This window comes from Pseudochaenichthys georgianus, chromosome 7, assembly GCF_902827115.2.
Source record: "Pseudochaenichthys georgianus chromosome 7, fPseGeo1.2, whole genome shotgun sequence".
NCBI lineage: Eukaryota > Metazoa > Chordata > Actinopteri > Perciformes > Channichthyidae > Pseudochaenichthys > Pseudochaenichthys georgianus.
Window position 1 is genome coordinate 20,868,353 of NC_047509.1, and position 18,390 is coordinate 20,886,742.

Consider the following 18,390-nt stretch of genomic DNA (forward strand, 5'->3'; position numbering starts at 1 on the left):
ACTTGCAAGCGAGCAGGGAAGAGAAGCCTGAATTTCCCTCCTTTCTGGTAGAGGGCTTGCTTGATTTTGTTGAAAGCAGCTCGTTTCTTTGCAGTGATGGCGCTGACGTCTGGCTACACTCGCAGCGATGTGTCGCGGTACTTAAGCTCGTGTTGTCTGGTCCAACGAAGCACCTTCTCCCTCTCTTGAAAACGATGAAAGCATATCACAAAAGGCCTGGGTCTACCTCCCGGTCCAGGTCTGGGAGCTAGTGAGCGATGTGCTCTCTCGAGCTCCGGGGGTTTGGAGAGGACAACGGGGCCGAGGCTTCCCATCAGCAGGTCGGATATGAACTCGGTCGGGTCCCGGTGTTCCGGATTAACTTGTTTCCCGATCAACTCGTTTCCGTGGGGTGCGTGGCTTTCGACTGAAATACACTTTGATCGCTTTCTTCTGTCGTTTACATACATCTTTTTGTATATTTGGCTTCTTAGGAACACGTTGATGCACATGTGTGAGGTTGTGATTACGATGGCGATATCCGGACGCGAACAGCGAGGACTACAACAAGACAAACGAGTTGCTCGAATAAATCATTTAAACCAGCTATTGTTGCCAGACTTATTACGGAATATCGTTGTTAATGTCCAAGTCCATCTGTGTATACCTTCAGATATCCTCCAAGTGAAGCACATGGTGTTTACTCACAGTTTGAAAGCAGCGTGGAGAAGTTTTCATCTGTGTTAAACTGTAATCCTCTCAGGGAACTGGGACCCGCCCAGGTCAAAATGTGACCCGCACAGGTTAAATTGTGTTACGATTTCTGTGGCTATCTACCAGCGATCATGTTTAATATGAAAGACTACCCACACATGTATCCCTTATCAAAACGGTATTGTGCAGCACTCATCCAGATAAGATGTGACTGTTACCTCGTTTTGCAAAGATAGCAGCAGAAATGTCATTGGGGATATTTAGACTTTAAAATGCTGCTTGGTCGTGAATGTTGGTGTCGGCAAACAATATTACCAATCCTCTATTCAAACATAATATTCAATGTGCATCGACATGAAAATAACAAAAAAGTTCATGCTGGACTCAAACCCGAGTCCCAACAGTAAAAATCAATCTTGCCTTGCGCGTTATGAGTGCGCCACGAATCATCAGGTCCTAACAGATCACTACAGCTCATTTTGTTACATTAACATTGTCAACAAGTTCTAGAAAAATGCAACCCGACATCATATTGATAATAATATATGATACAAATGTAAGACTGACAACAATAATAGTTTGTAAAGGATTTATTGACGTGAATGTTTTGAACAGTGAACACTTAACACAGAAATCGTAACAGTTTAACCTGGGCGGGTCCCAGTTCCCTGGGATGATCGGTTTAACACAGATGAAGACTTCTCCATTCAACACGTCCAAACAGATCACCAGAGAACAATAAATCAAGTCGCTGTGTTGATGCCTGTTACATCACATTACATTGCATTTAGCTAATGCTTTTATCCAAAGCGATTTACAATAAGTATTCACTGTTCAAAACATTCACATCAATAAATCCTTTACTAACTTTGTTGTCAGTTTTACATTTGTATCATATATTATTATCAATATGATGTCGGGTTGCATTTTTCTAGAACTGGTTGACAATGTTAATATAACAAAATGAGCTATGGTGATCTGTGTGATTTGTGGCGCACTCATAACGCGCAGGGCAAGATTGATTTTTACTGTTGGGACTCGGGTTTGAGTCCAGCATGAACTTTTTTGTTATTTTCATGTCGATGCACATTGAATATTATGTTTGAATAGAGGATTGGTAATATTATTTGCCGACACCAACATTCACGACCAAGCAGCATTTTAAAGTCTAAATATCCCCAATGACATTTCTGCTGCTATCTTTGCAAAACGAGGTAACAGTCACATCTTATCTGGATGAGTGCTGCACAATACCGTTTTGATAAGGGATACATGTGTGGGTAGTCTTTCATATTAAACATGATCGCTGGTAGATAGCCACAGAAATCGTAACACAATTTAACCTGTGCGGGTTACATTTTGACGTGGGCGGGTCCCAGTTCCCTGGGAGGATCACAGTTTAACACAGATGAAGACTTCTCCACGCTGCTTTCAAACTGTGAGTAAACACCGTGTGCTTCACTTGGAGGCTGTCTGAAGGTATACACAGATGGACTTGGACATTAACAACGATATTCCGTAATAAGTCTGGCAACAATAGCTGGTTTAAATGATTTATTCGAGCAACTCGTTTGTCTTGTTGTAGTCCTCGCTGTTCGCGTCCGGATATCGCCATCGCAATCACAACCTCACACATGTGCAGGCCCGGACTGGCCATCGGGAGGACCGGGAGGTTTCCCGATGGCCTGTTAAGTGACTGGCCTGAGGAATTTTTTTTTGTATGTATTGTGAACGCAACGCTGCGCAAATGTGGGTCTGACTCACAGAGGGTGACTGGCTGTCGACATGATGTAGGCAACAGGGAGGTGCACATCCATAGTCCTGAAGGATGCTTACCTCCACGTAACCATCATCCCGAAACACAGCAAATTCCTGCGTTTCTCATTCCTGGCTCCACGCACTTTTTTCAAAGTGGGTGGAGACAGTTGGAGCAGCTACAGAATGGGGATGAGGGTTATTTTGCCTGTACGACCAGCTGTGGCTGGCTCGCTCCAAAAGAGAGAAGAAGGGAGGAAGCGGTTTTTCAGACGATACAGCTCGTATCTCATCTGTCAAGCCTGGGTTTTTCATTATCAACTGGAAGAAGAGCTGTCCTCTTCCCTCCCAGACATTTAACTGGGAGTGGAATGGAACTCAGCCCGCATGAGAGCGCGACTCTCACAGCAGAGAATGGAGAAAGTGACAGCTCTCCTCCGGTGCAGCTGTTAACCTGTCGGTTAGCAGGCAGCACGGTTTTTCCTCTGTCCCAGATGGGCCTATACTATACACGGTCGTAAGGAGCCTAGGGCTGTTATTACGCACTGTGTGAATAGCACTGCACACACCTCCGCTCATTCCTCACAGGTTTGAGCGTGAACGCGCCTCAATGTCCAGTTTACGAGCCTTCTCCTAAACAGAGACAGGATGAGAGCCGGTGTGAGAGGCAGTGTGTGGAGGCCCCCTCGCAGCCTTTTTCGGACCGGGCCCCTCTTGGGTTGCTTCACGGGCAACGGCGGCGAGGGCTCTGACGTGGCTAGTCACCATGACAACCACAGCACAGCCAGAGCAGGTCGCGCGCTCTCAGAGTATCACTCAGAGTGGCGACGCGCGTGTTCGATGGACAGATGGATAATAATAAGCAGCAAGGCTCATCGGTTAAGCCGGCTGCCCCTGACCTGTCGGTTATAGGCATCATGGCTCGCTGCATAAACCGGCTGTCTTTAAAAACCTATAGGTTTTTAAGCAGCTCGGACAGCTCACCTCCGGCGTGTCACACCCCGCGGGGCGGTGACGGCCCTCTCCGCGATGCAGCTGTTAGGTAGGATATCAGCTGGTCACGTGGTGACCCCCCTGGGGCTCCTTCACAGTGAGGAGACTCCAGAGGTGGTTTATTTGCCTGTGTATCGATCCCGTGCGTCAGAGGAGACGCATGGTGTACATTCCTCCTTCCGTGGGTTGGGATTGAACCCATGGAAAAATCTCCACGTCAGTGGGGGTGCCCCTGAGCAGAGAGACGTCACACACCACAGTGTTCACAGACGCATCTCTCGCAGGCTGAGGAACGTGCATGTCGCAGGCAGTGACAGTGGCCGGGTCACATGTCTCTCCATATAAACGTGCTGGAATTACTATATGGAAAGTAATCCAGCACTTCGTCCTGTTGCTGTACAATCAACATGTGTTGATTCGAACAGACAACAAAGCAGCGGCGGCCTGTATAAATCGCCAGGGAGGTGTTCGATCAGCGCAGCTGCTGAACACACATCCTACACAGCCAAATGGACAATGTTCCGTTTGGTGTGTATGGAAAAACCTGGACCCCGTTACGGGCCCCCTGCCTCGTGCTGTCGTTCCTCCAGCTGTTGCTGGACAGGAATTTGACCTATAGCACGGTCGAAACATATGCTGCTGCCATTTCATCTTGCCACGTAGATTGGTGTCAGCACGGTGTGTAGTCACCCTCTGACAAAACGTTTTCTACGGGGAGCATAGAGACTCAGACCTGTGTCACGCGCTTTGGCGCCTCAATGGGTTTTGGCTTTAGTGTTACACGCACAGGGGGTAAAGCTCCATTTGAACCTTTAGATCAGGTTCCCCTGAAGTTCTTGTCAGCCAAAGTAGCTCTGCTCTTGGCTCTGACATCAGCTAAAGGGTGAGTGATGTGTCTGCTCTCTCTGTGGCTCCGTCATGTCTCCAGATCCAAGGAGATGGCAGCTTAGCGGGTTTGCTCCCTAAACCCGGTTTTTATGCCAAAGGTGATCACAAGCTCGTTAAGATCGAGAGTGATAACCTTGGAAGGCGTCTTTCCTCCTCCTCATACATCAGAGGAGGAAGCCACATCTCATCTCCTCCGTCCCGTGCGCGCGCTGGCATGCTATGTTGCACGCACGGCTGCTTTACGCAAATCCCAGCGTCTGTTTGTGCATTATAGAGAGCGCTCATTAGGGCAGCCTCTATCTGCACAGCGCCTGTCACACTGGCTGTGTGAGGCTGTGTCACAGGCATATGTTTCCTCTGGGTTGGATCCAGGGCCGGACTGGGACAATAAGTCAGGCCGGGAATTATACACCCAGCCAGGCCACTACCAGTTGCCATTCTGCTGGATTTATTTGTAAATATTTACAGCGTAGCTGCCCATAGTGATAGCTCTATAGTTTGAATCTACCCAATAATAAACATATGGACAGGGGTTACTATTTAAAAAAATGTGCAAATGTATTTGGGAACCTATCCATATGAACATATTTTAAGTGGGGGTGGACCTCAAATCCTCTAGGGGGGTCTGGGGGCATGCCCCCCCGGTAAGATTTATTTTAAAATGATGGAGTTTAATGCATCAACCTGGTGCATTTTGAGGGGAAAATAAAGAGACTACACCTGGAACACCTATATGAAACAGAACTGTATACATTTCAATAATCATAAAATCATGGCCATAACCAATAACATATTAAAAACACTGAAAGTTGTTTATTTATTTTTGGTTCATTTATAGTTGTGAGTGTGTCTGTGCTCCTGAATCAGCCTCCCCTGTCTCCCTCCTCTCCTCCCTGCTCCTCTTTGAGGCAGCAGCAAAGACTAGTTTTAGCTCTCAACAAGTTTTACAAGTGTATCTTACCTTCTTTCTTTTTATTCGTGCATATTTGACTAATCACTCCCCCCCCAAATGGAAATATGGGTTTACATAAATGGTGACCAAACAGTTTGAGCCTCGCAACCGTGCCGCGCCACACTATGCGCCGCATAAGCGCATAGGTGCGCCGTATTTGCGGCTCCCTCCGCAAGATGAGGCTCCCTCCGCAAGATGAGGCCCCCTCCGCTAGGTGAGGCCCCCTCCGCTAGGTGACGCCGCCTCCGCGAGGTGAGGCCCCCTCCGCGAGGTGAGGCCCCACGCAGTGTGTGTGATCAGCCTGTAGGGAGGGACAGCCCTGTCGGCAGGCCACATCATGTGTGGACAGACAGCACCCTGTGTGAGGCAGACCCACATTTGCGTAGCGTTGCGTTCACAATACATTAAAAAAAAGGAAAATCGCCAGGCCAGCAGGCCACTTAACAGGCCAGGCCATCGGGAAACCTCCCGGTCCTCTCGATGGCCAGTCCGGGCCTGCTTGGATCCCCCGGAAAAACATTAAAGCGCACAGCACCAGGAGAATATCAACTTTTACGGAATGACAGTGGAATACATTTGCATTGCTGCATCTTGGTCTTCACCCTGTTCTTTTATTCGTTTTTATTGAGGGATGTCTCCCATTCCTCTCTGACACATTCAGTACTGAATAGCCTGCCAGAATGAGTAATGTCGGGGATTTTCAATTGCATGCCCTCTCTCCTGCCTGTCGGCACTTAGAGAGCGGCCTTTTGTTCCCTTCTCTCGTGTTAACAAGTGAGACTCGATCTCTACTTTTTATAAACGACAGGTAGCCCGAGTAAGCCTACCTTCGTTCCCTGATGGAGAAATATTCATTTTTTAATGCTATATTCCCTGGGAATGGGATGCTCCATTTACGCACGGCGAAATGGACATGGGTTATTAACTGAGTAGGTGCTTCTGGTAACGGACGGAACCAGTGGGGTGTAGACTACATCCTGCTTCGCCCTTAACCCAATAGCGATAGCCTTAGAGGGCGAAGCCTTATACGATATAGGACTGGGGTTACGTAATGTAACCCAGCTTCTATGAGTATAGGCGCAGCCCTCTAAGGTTCGGGCCCCACTGGCTCCGCGAATAGCTGAAGAAAAGCTGTTGGAGTGGATTGTAGGGCCTACTTTCTATTTATACGGAAGTGAGCCTGGAGGTGGGGCCCACGTCGTAGGTGGGCGTGGAATAAGTCTGTCAGTGCTGCACACGTGCAGTGGGGATTACCCAATAGCGATAGCCTTAGAGGGCTGCGCCTATACTCATAGAAGCTGGGTTTACATTACGTAACCCCAGTCAGGTGAGGTAAAGGACTCTGAGTGTTTGGATAGTTAACTTAGTCTAAGTTCTCTGTGGGTCTCAAACGGTTTGGTCACCATTTATGTAAACATATATTTCCTTTTGAAGGGGGAGTGATTAGTAAAATATGCATGAATAATACAAACAAAGTTAACTAGGTGAAATAAGGTAAGATAAACTTTAAAAACTTGTTGAGAGCTAAAACTAGTCTTTGCTGCTGCCTCAAAGAGGAGAAGGGGGAGACGGGTGAGGCTTATTCAGGAGCACAGACACACTCACAACTATAAATGAACCAAAAACAAATAAATAAACAAGTTTCAATGTTTTTTCATATTGGATATGGTATGTTATTGGTTATGGCCATGTTCTTATGATTTTATGATTATTTAAATGTATACAGTTCTGTTTCATATGGGTGTAGTCTCTTTATTTCCCCCTCAAAGTGCACCAGATTGATGCATTTAAGTCCAACATTTAAAAAAAAAAATTCTTAACAGGGGAGCATGCCCCCGGACCCCTCTAGTGGATTTGAGGTCCACCGCCACTTAAAATATGTTCACATGGATAGGTTCCTAAATAGATTTGCACATTTTTTTTAAATAGTAACCCATGTCCATATGGTCATTCTAGGGAAGTAGATTTAAAGTTTAGGGCTATCACTATGGGCAGCAACGCTGTAAAAGTTGACAAATAAATCCAGGAAAATGGCACAAAAGAAAACTAGTCGTGGCCTGGCTGGGTGTATAATTCCCGGCCTGACTTATTGTCCCAGTCCGGCCCTGCACATGTGCATCAACGTGTTCCTAAGAAGCCAAATATACGAAAAGATGTATGTAAACGACAGAAGAAAGCGATCGAAATGTGTATTTCAGTCGAAAGCCACGCACCCCACGGAAACGAGTTGATCGGGAAACAAGTTGATCCGGAACACCGGCCTTTTTCACTGCCCTCTGGAATATTTATTATCCGGAGGTTGACTCTACGGGACCGGTTCTCCATGTCGTCGAGGCGATCTAGAAGAGACTTATTCTGGGTCAGTAGTGTTTCCACTGTTTTTTCCGTGCTTGTTATGCGCTCAAAGTTATCCCCCGCCAGGGTCTCTGCAGCAACGAGGCGGTTATTAAATTGATTCACCGTCTCGCGGAGCGCGTCCACCGAGCTCTGCAAAGGTTTGACAGACTCCTGGATTAACTCAGACATGTCTTTCCGGAGCGAGGCCCGTTGCTTCTCCAGTTCAGAAACCAGCTGGCTCATTGAAAAGGTGTCCGGTGTGTCGCTAGCGCCGGAGCTTGCAGCCGCCATTTTAGCAACTTTGCTAGCTACAGGAGTCGCACCGCCACGAGTAACTGGGCAGTTCGGCGTATTGCTCGCTTTAGATTTAGAACCACTCATTTCACGACTGAATCGAAGTTATAACTGTAATCCGTCACTTTCCCGAATGAATTGTGGTGTTTACAGAGATATATTAAAGTTAAAGTGCAACCGGGAGACCTCTTCCGTGCGACTTTCTCTTACATCTTCACTACCGGAAGTACAAAACTATTTATCTAAAAGTCAATCTAAAGATAAAAAGGTTCTCCTCCGGAAAACAAACATGCAACACTGTACTTCAAACACATCATTATAGCAACACGTGCACAACATTGACTTCGAAATCCAAAAGTTGGTTTATGAGGAAGATGGATTTTACGTACATTCTGCTGTGGATAAAGGCTGCTAATATGAGAACACATTTGGATTTAAAGCTCCCACAAAGTAAAGAAACGGCTTCCTCTTTCAGACTAATATTGTTCTTCACCCTGCAATGCATCATATTAACTGCAATGCTAATCACTTTATTCTGTATCCCATGAGCAAACATGTGTTTACTCTCCAACACCAAGAAACATTCAAATGTCATGTAAGACATAAAATAACATCTAATTTGAGAATTTGCATAGGAATAAAGGTCTGGACATACACTGGTCATTTATTTATGATTTGTATCACTCCAAAGACTGTAGACAGATACCAATCATTTGTTTGCATAAGGTCATGCATTATTGGCTGAGAGTGACGAACAACACATGTAACAAAAAAATACACATTATCGAGTATTTAAGAAGGCAGATATAATATAAACATCACCCACCACCATCAACACTGCCACTTTTGCTATTTATAAGTGAATTGTAAGTGTCCATCAATGTTGTATAGTTTCACAGTGCATGGTTATGGAAAAGCTTATTGTCCCTTTAATGTAACTTATCTTTACTATATCATAAAACACATTAGGCTTAATAACATTGTCTAAGTTAGGAAGTCCTTACCATGTATACTGTAGGAGGGGTGTATAACATTATAGCATTCTTGAGCTGAGGCTTAGGAAGGGTTATATACAAGAGGGAAATACTTGCCTCATCATGGCTAAAAACACACATACTGATGTCCACTGATGCAATCAACAAAATACCAAAACCACCAGTGTACAGGTGTACAACAAGAAGAGCCAGCGGGCAGCGACGATTCTTTCTGTTCCTTAGTTCTCCGTTTGACTTTGTCCATAAAAGGATTTCCTGCTGTCACATAGCATCAGCTCAACAAATTGTATTGCAGAGACATCCCATACATTTTTACTCAAAAGTTGGATTTATCTGGAGGATGATAGCGAGGAAGAAAGTCAGAATGCCCTTTTTTATTTATTTGAAGGTGAGACAGACGACTTTGGCTCTGGTCTCTTCCTAATGTCTGCTTTGCACTCCAAAAACAACTTTGATGGGAAATCCTCATTCCGGCAGATTCTCTAAAAGACTTTCGAAATCTATTTCCATATTGGCAGATGCCTGACTAGAAGACAGAAATACACACATTATGACCATTAAACACTGTAAAAGCAACATAGAAATAGATTGTATGCATAGACGGAAACATTAAAACCTACTTACTCATTGAAGCCAGAGAACTCCCCACTAGGTCCACCTTCCATGTCTTGCTCCTGCTGGAACTGATTCCTGAAAAAAACAGTAAAAAAAAGCGCTTTTAACAATCAATAATAACTGTTATTATTAATAGTACGCTAACTATGGCCAATTGGAGAAGGTTCCTTCAGTCACTTAATCAAAGGACTACACTCTAAAAACGAATTCAGGCGACCTTTCACCTCCACTTAATTAAATGCATGGTTGCAAGATAAAAATGTGAGTTAATGGATTTTAGATAAACATTTTAAGTTGCAAACATTAATTTATAAGTTGTGTTGACGTAATAATGTTGGGAATTACATCAACTTAATATTGTGTGTAATTTGAACTCTGATTTCTGCGTTAATTGACTTAAAACAAAATTCAAGTTGTAGTAAGTAATGCAATTGGCTTGATAACTTAATTGTTCTACACCTTGAGTTAAGGATTTCAAGTCCACTCCCACTTAACATGCCTGGACAAGTTCCGACAAATAATGTAGAAATATACAAAGGACATTTTAAGGTGAGTGTCATCTTTTGTCATTCAAATACAGTAGATAGCCTTGTAGTTGCACTGTATAGGCAAATTGATGTTTGACCAAAATTAGCAGTTCTGTGAGAGGATACAAAGTAGAGGCTACTGTGAGAGTAAAAATACTTTTGTTGCTATTGTGATATCGCTTTTTATTAAAAATGAATCTCGGTGAAGCAGATCAAGGACATGCTTCTTGAGGTAGGATAGTTATTTAGAGTTGTCATTGAAATGCAAGTTGTTGGCAGTCACCCATTCAGAATATATTCATTTAGGTCATTTATCTTTTTTTCCTTAAAAAAAAAAAACCACAATACAATTGAAGTACGCAGAGAACTATAGCCATCCTCTGCCTTGTCGTGTACCTTGGAGAAAAGGAAGAGGACCTTTTCAAGGAGTTTAGCGACGTAATTAAAAATCTTGAAATAAAATAAAATCCATGGGAGAGTTTGTTACTGTCGTTTTACAAAAACTTTACAGATTTGACATATTTGGCACTGGTTTTAAATATGCAAAGGCCTCTAACTTCGTTGTGATGGCAGCATTTATTTGCTGTGTCCCCATGTCCCATGGTAATATGGCTAATGTGTTTATTTATTATTTGTGGGGCAATTTAAATGTGTGTTATTTATCTTTTTTTTCAAGATTTAAATGAAGCTCAGCGCAAGTTCTTTCAGGAAGACTGGGTGTATACATTCACTCCACAGCTGCATATAATCAGCTCATCACAGGCGTTCTCTTTAACCTATTACATTTCACCTCATTCTCCAGCAGCCAATCAACGTGCTGCAGCCAAACTTTAAAATGGTTCTCCTCTCTCCTGCAGTCAGCTGTGATTTCAGGTGTTCATGCACCTTATCATATGGCATGTGTCAATAAATGTTCAAACTAAATGAATTCTCTCCTGATTGAAACATCATGTGTTAAAATAAACAACTGCAGTTCAAAATAAAAAGTGAATTGCCTAATATTTTTGTTGTGGAATCAATTAATTTCTTTCTTTAAAGGCAAAAACATGAAAAAGCTAAGAAAAAAAACTATTGAATACAATATATTTGGAGCAACTTAATTTATAAATGGTTGTCAACTTAAAAACTTGTGTTCACAATGATGATAATTAAGTACATACAACTTACAATTCCTTTTAAATCATACGGTAAAACAAGCCGGAACAACTTAATCTTTTGAGTAATCAACTTCAAAACTTGTGTTTATGCTACCAATTATTAAGTAAGTGGTAATTAAAAACACCTCTGATTGTAGAGGAAAAGCCTTCTCCCCTAACTCAAATAACTTTGTTGCTTTAAGACAATTTCATTAGAAGTTGTCTTAACTCAATAAACATTGATGCAAACTGATTTTCTTTGTTGAGCCAAGGCATTTGTTTTTAGAGTGTAGTATTTGCACAGTATTTTCTTTTCCATGAGACTTTATGGTAGATGGTGTTGCATAACTAATATGTAAGATAAGTACATAATGAGACAAATGACCAAAACACGAGTACAAGAAAAAATTACATAAAGAAGCAAGTTTACCACCTACTCTTGCAACATAACATTCACAGACATCACTAAAATATTTAAATGGAGACATCAACTCCTAAAACTCCTTAACATGACAATAATTTAAAACCAGGGAATATGAATGAGAGGAAGTTAGTTGGTAATATGTAAATAAATTGAAAGAGAGAAAGAAAAGAGAAGTACCACTTACACAGGGTAGATATTACTTGCTGGGCTTACAGCGATGAGGGTCATACTGGGAGTCAGGGGGATGGCTGAGCTGCCCTCTCTGCCCTCTCTGCACACACAAACATGTGACCTTACAGCCATTTTACTCTAAGTGCATCAAATGATATGGTTAACTTATAAAATAGTCACTTACGTGCCAACTCTAGTCTGGAGAGACACAGGGATGTAGCCCCCGGGGAGTGAGGCTCGAGGCTCTGTTAGCAGGAAAAAACAATCAGTTATACTTCTCACTTAAGCTGAAGAATAAACACCTGATGTGTGCATGAAGACCATTACCTGAGTAGAATCTTTTGAATACTTCATCTTTAGGAAATGCAGGATACAAGTATGTTATGTCGTTGATGTCCCGGATGCAGTCACCAAGGTTATGGATATCAAGATCTTTCTTGGTGAAGGGCTGGATGTTCTGGATTTTCTGTCCCCCATCTAGAAGAAATGAGGTCCAAATGTATGGTAAGAGTCTAAAATCAATGTCCGATCTGTTTTGGTCCAGGATTTAGGATAGTTCCGGAGGACCGACCACAAAATAAGGGAGGGTTTGGAAGAATCAAATACTAAAATAAAATATATAAAGGATATACTGTATGTATGCCACCACTTTATTTACAGTGTGCACCGTAGCATCATGACAGACCAAACAGAAACTTACTCTCAGTAGCAGACACATATGCAATGGTGATGCCTCCGATCTCAGAGTCACTAAAGCGAAGCAAGAAGGTCCCGTTGGGCCTGTCTTTGAGAATCAGGTGGAGATGCTGCTTCCCAATGAAGCCAAATATAAGCCTAGTGGAACACACACTTGTAAATATTAACAGACTGTAGCAGGTTGATACTATCTAATATCTAAATATCTAAACAGCAAGGGACGTGTCATCACCCTTCGCTCCAGTAGGTCTTTAGGTGCTTCTTGCTCAGGTCCATCACTCCTTCAAACCACTGCCAGAAGGTGAATGTTCGGCCCGGGAGCACCTCCTGTAAGATTGAAACTGCATCATGAGATGTCAGTGTGTGTGAGCCTGTATGTCTGTGCAAGAGGACATACACCTGCGTTTACCTTATTGAACTGGCCCCAGGAAACCAACATGTTGCTGAAGTCGTCGGCAAAATCTGGCTTGTCAAATATCTTCTGGGCCAAGAAGTGCTGGTTATAATGGTCCAGATTGTGGTTGGTCTGGACCTCAGAGGTGAATTTACTGTTGAGAGTGCTGTACATCATCCTCCAGGGCACGCGCTCCGGCACCATGAACGGCACTCTGTCCTGATGACAATAACAAAAAGGCTGACAAGGCGAGAACACTCATAATCATTTACATTGATATCAGGGACTAATTAACCGAGAATAAAGTGAAGGAACATAAAAGCAATACAAATAAATTACACATTTTACACTTACTGATTCGGAAAAAGCACAGTCCCATATGATGGTGGCCAGAGCGTTGTTGTCTTGACTACCATGGACAATGACTACCACCGGCAGTGAGATCATCTATAATCAATGACAGTTGTTCGTTTTATGAGATTATTGTTGTCAGCTCATTGTATCACTGCTTTAATGTGTGTCTGCTGGCAAATGATATGCCAGAAAATTGGATGCCACAGTGTTAAATGGAATTTCAAACAGGAAAAAGCATGATTATCTAAAGGCCCAAATCCCATACTTTCGAAGAGCAACAGGATATATAGAACAGTTTAAAACCGACAGAACAATTGATATGTCAAACCTGTATCCTGTAGGGAGTGTCACAGCCTGTGATGGTGATCTCTGCCGAGAACAGGAGAGCAAATTTCTCCTCTGTCACAGACTCCGATCCCCTTCTGTCGGCCCTTTTGATCTTCTTGATGGACTGTTAAAGGAAAATGAGGGTTTGAATTTCTTGACAAATAAACAATTATCTAATCTAGGCTGAGAAATACATCCTACATCTGCTCCCTGATCTCATGGCAAATTGTAAGTGGCTACTGCCTGAGATTGCATGCTGTGTTTTTATTAAATGTGCCAACTGCTAGGACTGTCTTAGGGAAGATGGCATTTAGATGCGCAGCTCCACTCTCTTGGAATAGTCTGCAATTGGAATGGAAACTGAGTAATCTGGTGCCACTAAATGTTTTTAAAGCTCGGTTGGATGCTACTCAATCGGAAGCTGTTGGTACCTGTTCATGTGGATAGTTATGTAAATTGTAAATCCCTGTAATGATGCTGTATGATGTCCTTTTTGTTGTTCTGTTTATGTTTTTATGTTTCATGTGGAACCTACTTGAGCAGGTCTCCCTTGAAAAAGAGATCAATGATCTCAATGGGATACACCTGGATAAATAAAGGAATAAATAAAAAAGAAAGAAATTAGGATTGAATAATACCATGTTCCTGAAGGTGGCACACGTGCTCTTGCTGACTGCGTTGTGTTCCAGGATGGCTGTATTGTTGATCAGTTCCCCAACATTATCGCTGCAGGTAACAAAACAAAGAGTTTCAATGTCCATTAATTAATAGAGCCCATTCTGAAATGATATTATATTAAAGGGATAGTGGAAATCCGCGAATTTTGGGTTTAACTATTTTTTATTAAAAATAAGCATAATAAACAATTTTTTTTTATTTCATGCGCCGAGTTTCATTTTATTTTCAATTTTACTGCTCCCGACCACGCCCTCTCAATGAAACGAAATACTTCGGGGATCGTCGGGAATCTTCGGGTGATGACGAAAACAAAGGAAGACGGGCACAAACAATGGCGGACATTCAATAGAATTTTCATGTGAATAGCCGACCTTTATTATGGTGAATAGATGTGTTTTGTATGGCTGTAGTGCGACAGCAAATGCAGAGAATGGCGTTTCGACGCATGCGTTTCCAAGAAACCCAGCCATTCGTCATTAGTGGGTGAAATTTGTTCAGATAACACGGGCAAACTTCACGGAGCCGAAGCTGACGAGTACTTCGGCAGTCGTGTGCTCCCGTCATTTTACTGACGATTGTTTCGAGATTCCTCTGTCTCTAGCTCAAATTGAAAGTGGAATACATAAGAAGTGAGTATTTTATTATGTTTTCTGGCTGATTTAATGCATCATTAGCCTGTACCATTGTGTACAACGCCATTTATTGCCTGTCGATTAGGCGACCGGAAGCCTCGTCATCCGATAATCCGGTACACAGTGTCGAATGTGTACACTACAGTCATCATATAGACATGATAGACTAACAGTACTGTGAGTACAGCCTACACTTGACAGGCAGCCTGGCTAGCCTAGAATTAGGACCCTACTACGTCAAAAGACCGATTGGCTCTAGCTGTATATCATGCTTTTATACAATTAATTTCAATTTATTCATGTAATTAATGCCCATAAGGCTGTTACATATACAATAATAAATGTGACAAGATAATTTATGTGAACCTGACCCTGGTATGTTATGAAATGTACCCTACATGCAGTCATCCTCGGGCATAGCCATAGGCCTACAGTACATGCATGCCAACTTTTGCAATATATAACATAGCGCCTAGCGTGAGCTATGCTTAGGAACCTACCAGTCAAGATTATTTGTGCGTAGGAGTGCATCATCTGGCGCCTGGTCCCGGTCATCCTCGCCATTGCCCATGCCGTGAACTAACTCCAGCACCTCGGGCTCGGGCTCGAACAAATAATGACGTAATGGTCCATCGTCTGGCTCAATATTCTCACCATCGTCGCTTACTGAACCGGATTCAGATTCAGTTCCTAAAACTACATTTTCGTAGGAAAGCCAAGAGGATGTTTCTGACTCGCTATCATCACTGGATACCTCGTACAATCCTTCTTCTTTGTCTGGTATATTTGCCCTTCCACGTTCATTCTGCATAGACACCATTGTTTGTTATCGTTTCGTCTTCCTGAGTTTTCCTCACTTCCGGTTTGGCTGAATCGATAATTTCGTTTCTAAAAAAGTTCGGGGAAGCTGCAATAAATTGCTTCTAACATGCGTAAGGCAATTATTATATTTTTTAATCAGGTGTGATTGTTTTGGTATGTAATTATGCTTGTAAACTATTTGGGGTTCAATTTCCACTATCCCTTTAATATAAATTAAATATTTGTTAAAGATAGCAGAGGTATAGAAGATCTGTTTGCAGTGTGCAGTCTTCCATGTTGTGTAAATATGACTCACCCGGGAACACTGCCCAGATTCCTGGCCTGCATTTCATTCATGATCTGCGCCTTCAGCACAACAGGCTTCCCAGAAGCAACTTTTTCCCCCAGCAAATATCGCACTGTTGTACAAAACTTTGACTGGGTCTTAATGACCTGAGGCGGCTGTTTTTCCACCATGAGAGAGCTGAAAGAGAAATCAGTTAAAGGAGTGAGGAAAAATGCTTCCTGTTTGGAAACAAGTGTTAAAAGCCTGTTTTTCAGGTTTCAGGCTCGAAAATTCCCAGAACAAATGACCATATCTTCCCTTCTAAAAGGGTTCAATTAATAATCTTTTTTCTCAAAGTAATGATAAACCTGTGAGTTGGATGTAGAAAAGTCAGAATCAATATAGATGTTTTTTATTTTAAAGAAAATTCAGATTGAACATGATAAAAAACTGTAAATTATAGTGTCCGTCCAAAAGATATTTTGTACTTATAGTGAAAACTAACCTTGGATGATTACATTACATTACATTGCATTTAGCTGACGCTTTTATCCAAAGCGACTTACAATAAGTGCGTTCGACCAACAAAATACAAACTTGAAGAAAACAGAATCATATAAGTACATCAGGTTTCATAGAGCAAAAACATTTCAAGTGCTACTCAACTGGCTTTAGATAAGCCAGCCCTTTATTAGTATATAAGTGCTTTGTTAATAGTTCTATCGCTCGAAGTGGAGTCGAAAGAGATGAGTTTTCAGTCTGCGCCGGAAGGTGTGTAAGCTATCTGCTGTCCTGATGTCAATGGGGAGCTCATTCCACCATTTTGGAGCCAGGATAGCAAACCCACGTGTTTTTGCTGATGGGAACTTGGGTCCCCTTCACAGCGATGGTGCAGCGAGCCATTTGGATGATGGGTTAGTAGACTAAAAGCTTTAGGAATCCAAAATACAGAGATAGTTTCCATATTTCTGGCCCCCCCTGTTCGATTATGACATGTGACATCTCTTTCGGACCGTTAGAGCCAATATAATCCAAGGGAAATCGTCCCGCACACACTCATGTTAAAAAAAAAGGTGGCGTCTCTGCGCATGCTAGCTTTCAGCAGAGGGGAGAAATATCCTGCTCTGATATCAAGCAACGGAAAAGCTATTATTACTTATGGATTATCTGAACATTTCAAAGGGGACGCAGTCGCATTGGATATTAACCTATGGATTAACTACAGCATCGTTTTTATCGTTTTAATGCCATTGAAGATCAGTTTAGACCAGACAAAGACGAAGGTAAGCCATGTTAGCGTTGTGGGCTACTTAGCGCCACTTGTTTTGATGTACGTTTTTGTTGATAACGTCACGAGTTTGTATCTTTCAGTGTTGAGGTGGACACCGTTAGATTCTGTGTCTCCTTGCGATCATAAACGGTGTCTTGGATGTGCACCTAGGATAGGTAATAAGGGAGCTAGGAGTGATTATCAGCGCAGTAATAGGTTAGCATGTTTCGCTCAGGGGTCATTTAGATGCTTCTTATGAGACTTGTGTTTTGTTTTGGTAAAAATGGTTTGTATCGTCAGTTAGCTGAGATTATTCCCGTTAATCTGGTATAACATTAATAGGTTCTTAAATATTAAGCAGGGCTGCCAACATTTGAGTTCAGCTCGAAGTGAGATTTTTTTTTGGTGAACCGAAAAAAGAAACGTTCATGTACAGTGTTACAAATGTATTGAACATGTACAAACTAGGGTTTCCCATTCATGTACCGGGCTCTACAGTGGAATACGCACATACACAGTGTACCCGCAACTCTTACAATCAAGTGCTATGTTATAAGTGGGGGGGGGGTCCTCACCTCACCTCCTCTAGGGGGGTCCGGGGGAATGCTCCCTCGGGAAGATATATTTTTTTAAATATTGAAGTTAAATGTATCAACCTGGTGCACGTTGAGAGCAAAATGAATTTATGGTAAACAGATTTTCTTTTTCTTTATGGATATTTTACAAATCACTCACCTTTTAAACTGTATAACTAGATAACTAGACTAAAGTTAACTATCTAAACAGAGAGTCCCTTACCTCACTGAGCTGTAGTTATCTCTCAGTCTGACAGGACAGAGCTCTCCCTCTCCTTGTTTTAGAAACAGCTTCTAATATCCGTTAAGCTAACCAGATGCTAACAACAACAATGCAAATAGTGAGTTTGGTAGAAATATACTGTATAATAGTAAAGTTATTTAAGATGATGCCATAGTTATTGAAGATGTTACATTATAAATATTCCCCAAAATTATTCAAAAGCATATTCTTCCAAACTCCTTGCTGTAGTATGACACACAGGAGACTATTGATGTGTGTAGTGAGTTTGGTAGTAATAAGCTGTATAATAGTGATTGAATATTATTGTATTCTCTTTTTTCGGAGTTGCACTTTGCAGACGGGCCCTGAGCACT

The 18,390-nt window shown here is 42.3% G+C and overlaps 1 protein-coding gene across 2 annotated transcripts in view; it reads right to left on the minus strand.

Annotated features, from left to right (window-relative positions):
- Nucleotides 1-8,558: 8,558 nt before the first annotated feature.
- The window catches only part of stat6 (signal transducer and activator of transcription 6, interleukin-4 induced), a 28,427-nt gene continuing 18,595 nt past the window's right edge, over nt 8,559-18,390 (minus strand). For both annotated transcript variants that reach the window (XM_034086952.2, XM_034086953.2), the window contains 12 exons: nt 15,979-16,146; nt 14,190-14,277; nt 13,553-13,675; nt 13,225-13,317; nt 12,886-13,089; nt 12,709-12,803; nt 12,481-12,614; nt 12,108-12,257; nt 11,965-12,025; nt 11,794-11,880; nt 9,532-9,597; nt 8,559-9,433 (listed from right to left, as the gene is read on the minus strand). In XM_034086952.2, coding sequence (XP_033942843.1) covers nt 9,373-9,433; nt 9,532-9,597; nt 11,794-11,880; nt 11,965-12,025; nt 12,108-12,257; nt 12,481-12,614; nt 12,709-12,803; nt 12,886-13,089; nt 13,225-13,317; nt 13,553-13,675; nt 14,190-14,277; nt 15,979-16,146 — 1,330 coding nt within the window. In that variant the 3' untranslated portion in view covers nt 8,559-9,372. The remainder of the gene's footprint in view (nt 9,434-9,531; nt 9,598-11,793; nt 11,881-11,964; nt 12,026-12,107; nt 12,258-12,480; nt 12,615-12,708; nt 12,804-12,885; nt 13,090-13,224; nt 13,318-13,552; nt 13,676-14,189; nt 14,278-15,978; nt 16,147-18,390) is intronic.